Below are 4,755 nucleotides of genomic sequence, written 5' to 3'. Positions count from 1 at the left end.
CCAAATAAATATGACCATTTTTTGATAAATAATGACTGTTTCTGGGTAAATAGTGACTATTTCTTATAATTTTTTTTTTAAGGTGATCACTAATTACCCAAAAAGGGTCACCATTTACCCAAAAATTTACCCTAACTGTAATGAAGAATCTTTATTTACAAATTACAAGTCAAATGAACATCCCTTTACTACAAGTGCCACTCATAACACATAAAAAGTACTCCCTCCATTCAACTCCACATTGCATGTATTCCTTTTCCGTTCATTCAACTCCACATTGCACATTTCCTAATTTAGTTGTACTTTTATTACTATAATACTATAATTCCACTATTAAGGCCCACAAATTACACAAAATCCTAACACTTTCTATCCATTTGTTGTACTTTTAATATTATAATATAATTTTCTTAATATTTGTGCATAAAGCATATATGAAAAGTGGAGTTGAATGGAGGAAGTAGACAAACAAAAGGTAAGCGGCTGGTAAGAAAAATTTGGTTTAATCCATAAACAAAAATTAATCTTCCGACCTTAAAGAATGAGATGAGCAACCATCACAATAAACCGACTAACTCACATAGTTACAACACAAAATTTCATTTTAGACGGACACTATCTGTCTAAAATTATAGACGGGTCAAAATATGTGATAAGTTACATAAACAAACAACAAGTGAGATGGTAGGATTACTATTCATGCAAAAATGAGATTTTTTTTAACCCGTCTACATCTTTAAACTTTAGACGGATATACCCCGTCTACAATGAGACTAATTATAGCTACAATTACAATCTAAAATAACAAGTTTGTTAGGAAGTTAGGAATAAATAAAGACGAATATTCATTCACATTAACTTTTACGATAGAGGTTATTGTAATTGGGGTTGATGTTAGAGAGACAGTAAAAAGAGGGTTGCGAAAAGACAAGTGGGAGCTGAGCAGTGAGCAGTGAGCAGTGAGCAGTGAGCAGTAAAGAAAAGAAATAAGAAATGGTAATAAACCTCTCCTAAACCCACCGGGAATACCGAGTGCTTTAGCATTGTGTCATCCTCTGTGTATTCCCCTTTGTACGCAACTACGTCTCATTATTACCCTTTTACCACTCTCCATCTTTACACAGTCATTTCCCCACCTTCTTCTCTTTTCCTTTTACTATTAATATATATTCCATTCCATCCAATACATCTTCTTCTCAAAATTAGTACCAAATTCAGTAGTTTGCTTATGTAGTCTAGTAGTATTGCGTTAATATGGCAATGCTGGATCTTAATCTAAGCACACATTCTCCCCAATCCAACTCTAATTCTTCTTTATCTACTTACAGCTTCGACATACTAACACAATCCCATCATCATGCTACTGGCCTTGTTACCAAGGAGCTATTCCCTCATGGGCCGGGTCGGATCATCAGGCCAATGATGGGACCTGCTCAGGTCAAGAAGAGTAGGAGGGGACCCAGGTCAAGGAGTTCTCAGTATCGTGGGGTTACCTTTTATCGGAGGACTGGCAGATGGGAATCTCATATCTGGTTTCTTTTCTTTTCTTCTTCACTTCTTTACGTTTGATAAAAATACTCGTATATAATGTTAATTGATTTTAAGTTGATTCTTGTTTCTCATGAATTTGTCTGTATTTTGGTAATTTGATGTGATGAGCAAGTGGGTTGCTTTAGCATTTCATTTTATTCCGATGGTTATTTGTAGCTTGGTCTTATGGCTTGGTTAATGTTTCAAATTCGTGATTATTAATCAGTAGGGGTAAGGTTACGTACATCTCGACGTACTTATGTATGGACTTTGATAATGTTGAGAGGGATTAGTGTTTTGTAAGCTAAGCAATTAATTGATCCTATTTTTTTGAGGGGTGCATTTCACGATTATACTTCTCTGGTGCATTTCAAATGATCTTACTAATGATCATTAATGAGATTCAACTTCGGGTAGTAATAGTAATATCTGCTAATTGGTCTTGATGAACTTCTATTATTCAATTGGATTCTTTCATTATCCAACAAATAAGAAATTTGGATTCAAGTGAGCCTAAAGATATGTTATTTTTTGTTGCTGCAGGGACAATGGAAAACAGGTGTACCTAGGTAAGACATGTATTTTCATTTTTGCCACCATATGAAACTTCAACACCACTTAGTACGATTTGACACTGAGTTTTGTATGAGACGGTCTCACATGTCAGACCAACCAGCTCATTTAATTATACGATATGTAGGGTGATCTAACATGTGAGATCGTCTCATATGATAGTGGTAATAATAATTTGCCAAAAGATTTCTGTATAGCATTTGTTTTTGGTGATAATACTTTTTGTGGTTTTTCATGTTTTGTTTCTTGTAGGAGGATTTGATACTGCCCATGCAGCTGCTAGGTAAAACACTGGTTTTTGTGCTACTTTTCTCCTCACTAGACAGTAGCATTGTGTAATTTCGTTTGAAAATTGTTCATCCGGCTGAGTTTTTGGTGTAGGGCATATGATAGAGCTGCCATTAAGTTTCGTGGAGTTGATGCAGATATCAATTTTGATGTCAGTGATTATGAAGATGATCTTAACCAAGTGGGTTAATTTATGATGTAGTTATGGTTGAGTATTTTGGTGCTCGTCTTTATGATTATTTACAATGTAGGATTTTGTTGTGGTTTAGATGAGCAACCTGACAAAAGAAGAATTTGTGCATCTTCTTCGTCGTCAAAGCACTGGCTTTTCCAGGGGAAGCTCTAAGTACAGGGGTGTGACGCTACACAAATGTGGTCGTTGGGAGGCTCGAATGGGACAACTCTTAGGAAAAAAGTAAGGGAACATAAGACTCGTGCTTTTGACATTACAGTTTGTGACATAAATACCATTTGGGTATCTGTTTCTCAGCTTGCTATTACTGAATTTGTGATGCGCAGGTATATTTATCTTGGCTTGTATGATCATGAAATCGAAGCTGCAAGGTTTGATCATCATGTGTGTGTTTTTAAATTGTTTATTTCATTGTAATCCAATGCAAGGAAGACAAACTAACAATGGAAAAGCAAATGATTGGCTGAGACCGACTAAAATAGACTATGTAAAGTATCTGCTGGTATAGATGGCCCAATCAAGTGAATTTATACTTGCGATTGCGGGAGCTTGAAATCTTGAATGTCTTTATTCGTATATGTCAGGGCCTATGACAAGGCTGCTATTCAGTGTAATGGAAAGGAAGTTGTCACAAACTTCGATCCAAACATATATGGAGAAGAGATAATCTCAGAGGCACGTATTGAAGGTTGAAAACATGAAATTCTTTTTTTAGAGTTCACCCGGTTACTTGTTCATTCTTTTGCCAATTGTTGACGAACTTGTAAGTCGTGTAACAGGTGACCAGCATTCTCTAGATTTGAACTTGGGAATAGGCAATGCCTCTTTTGCTGATGGCCACAAGAAAACCCACATTTTAGATTGTAGGCTAAATAACATGAGAACAAAGGTTTGTGTACAACAGTGATGCTAACATTTTTCTTTGATTATCATGATTTGTAAGTTATTCGCCAGGAAGTTAATCAAGGTTGATATTACTTTGTGTTCCTTGAATCAGGATTGGATAGCAGCAACGGAGCTCCCTCCAACACTTCATAGCCACATGTACCCTTCCGAGCTCCCTTCTACCTGGAGCGGTATTAATCCCATATTTTTTCCTGTCATTCAGGTAATAATTATGTATAGCTACTAATCATACTATAGCATAAACCATTAAAGAAACACTGAACTTTTGTCAAATGTGGTGTCGAACTTTGATTTTTTTGTCCTACTGTTCTAGATTTTGATGTGGGTTCATTTTTAATGGAGCTAAAGAGTCACGAAATTCAGTTTTGAATTAGGATGAAATACATCAAAATGGCTCACAAACCAGTTGGGTTTCTTTGTATTATAAAGTACCAACCTCTTTGTGCTATTAACAACCTCTTTACCCGATTTCATAAGGAGTCATCCGTCATCCCGAAACAACCTCTTTGTACTATTAACATTCTAAGTAGGTGTTGCTCTAATGCATATGATATTTGACAGGAAAGCGCGAAAGGGAAGACGAGGGAAAGTGATCCTTGGAATAGCTTTGCATGGAAAATGCAAGTCCAAGGAAGTCATACAGTCCCTATCTTCTCCAATGCAGCATCATCAGGATTCCCAACAATTGCAACTGCTTCAACAGCTGCTTTTGGTCGACCTTACTATTCTAACTCGTTAACACTACATTACTAACTCATCAAGCTATATCACTCCACCCTCCCTCTTCGATTTTCTAAACATGTAACGGCTTGTAGCGCAAAAAAATGATATTAATTAGCTTATTGTAGCATTATTTACGGAACTTGCTTGCAAAAAAAAATGATGCTCTATTAATTAGCTTATTGTAGCCTTAGGTATGCTTCATAGAAGGAGCAATAATTGTACTAGGACTCGGAAAAACTACTCTTTTGAACGGCTTTACGGAACTTGCTTGCGGAGGTGATTTATCAGTTCCTTTCAGGTGGCAAATATAGTACTCCGCCAGTCTTAATCATTTGTTTACCTTTTTAGTTATAATACCGTCTGATAGAGTCAAATAGTGTCGGCCTAATTAGGTAATTTTAGTTGAATAAACTTGTCACAAAGCCGATTTTGAGTGTTAATCGTTGTATTTTCCGGTGAATCCACTTTGGTTGTAATTTGGATCATTTGAACTTGTTGTTGGTATTTACATCTCAAGGTAATTCAAATACTTCATATTGGTA

The 4,755-nt window shown here is 36.0% G+C and overlaps 1 protein-coding gene across 1 annotated transcript; it reads left to right on the top strand.

The window, feature by feature from the left end:
• Window positions 1–1,027: 1,027 nt before the first annotated feature.
• Window positions 1,028–4,548, top strand: LOC141647697 (AP2-like ethylene-responsive transcription factor TOE3). The gene is made up of 10 exons (XM_074455995.1): window positions 1,028–1,532; window positions 2,074–2,099; window positions 2,356–2,386; window positions 2,485–2,572; window positions 2,661–2,806; window positions 2,911–2,955; window positions 3,169–3,272; window positions 3,364–3,473; window positions 3,582–3,692; window positions 4,052–4,548. The coding sequence occupies exons 1-10, from the start codon at window positions 1,255–1,257 to the stop codon at window positions 4,241–4,243; spliced, it is 1,131 nt and encodes a 376-aa protein (XP_074312096.1). The 5' UTR covers window positions 1,028–1,254; the 3' UTR covers window positions 4,244–4,548.
• The last annotated feature ends 207 nt before the right edge of the window (window positions 4,549–4,755 follow it).

This window comes from Silene latifolia, chromosome 3, assembly GCF_048544455.1.
Source record: "Silene latifolia isolate original U9 population chromosome 3, ASM4854445v1, whole genome shotgun sequence".
In the NCBI taxonomy this organism is placed as follows: domain Eukaryota; kingdom Viridiplantae; phylum Streptophyta; class Magnoliopsida; order Caryophyllales; family Caryophyllaceae; genus Silene; species Silene latifolia.
Note: the sequence above shows the minus strand (reverse complement) of the source record. Positions and strands in the feature narration are given on the sequence as shown.

Coding starts and splice junctions, on each gene's coding strand:
- LOC141647697 (XM_074455995.1), top strand. CDS start 1,255: ATGGCAATGCTGGATCTTAATCTAAGCACACATTCTCCCCAATCCAAC. Junction 2,956..3,168: donor CATGAAATCGAAGCTGCAAG/GTTTGATCATCA, acceptor CGTATATGTCAG/GGCCTATGACAAGGCTGCTA. Junction 3,273..3,363: donor CTCAGAGGCACGTATTGAAG/GTTGAAAACATG, acceptor GTCGTGTAACAG/GTGACCAGCATTCTCTAGAT.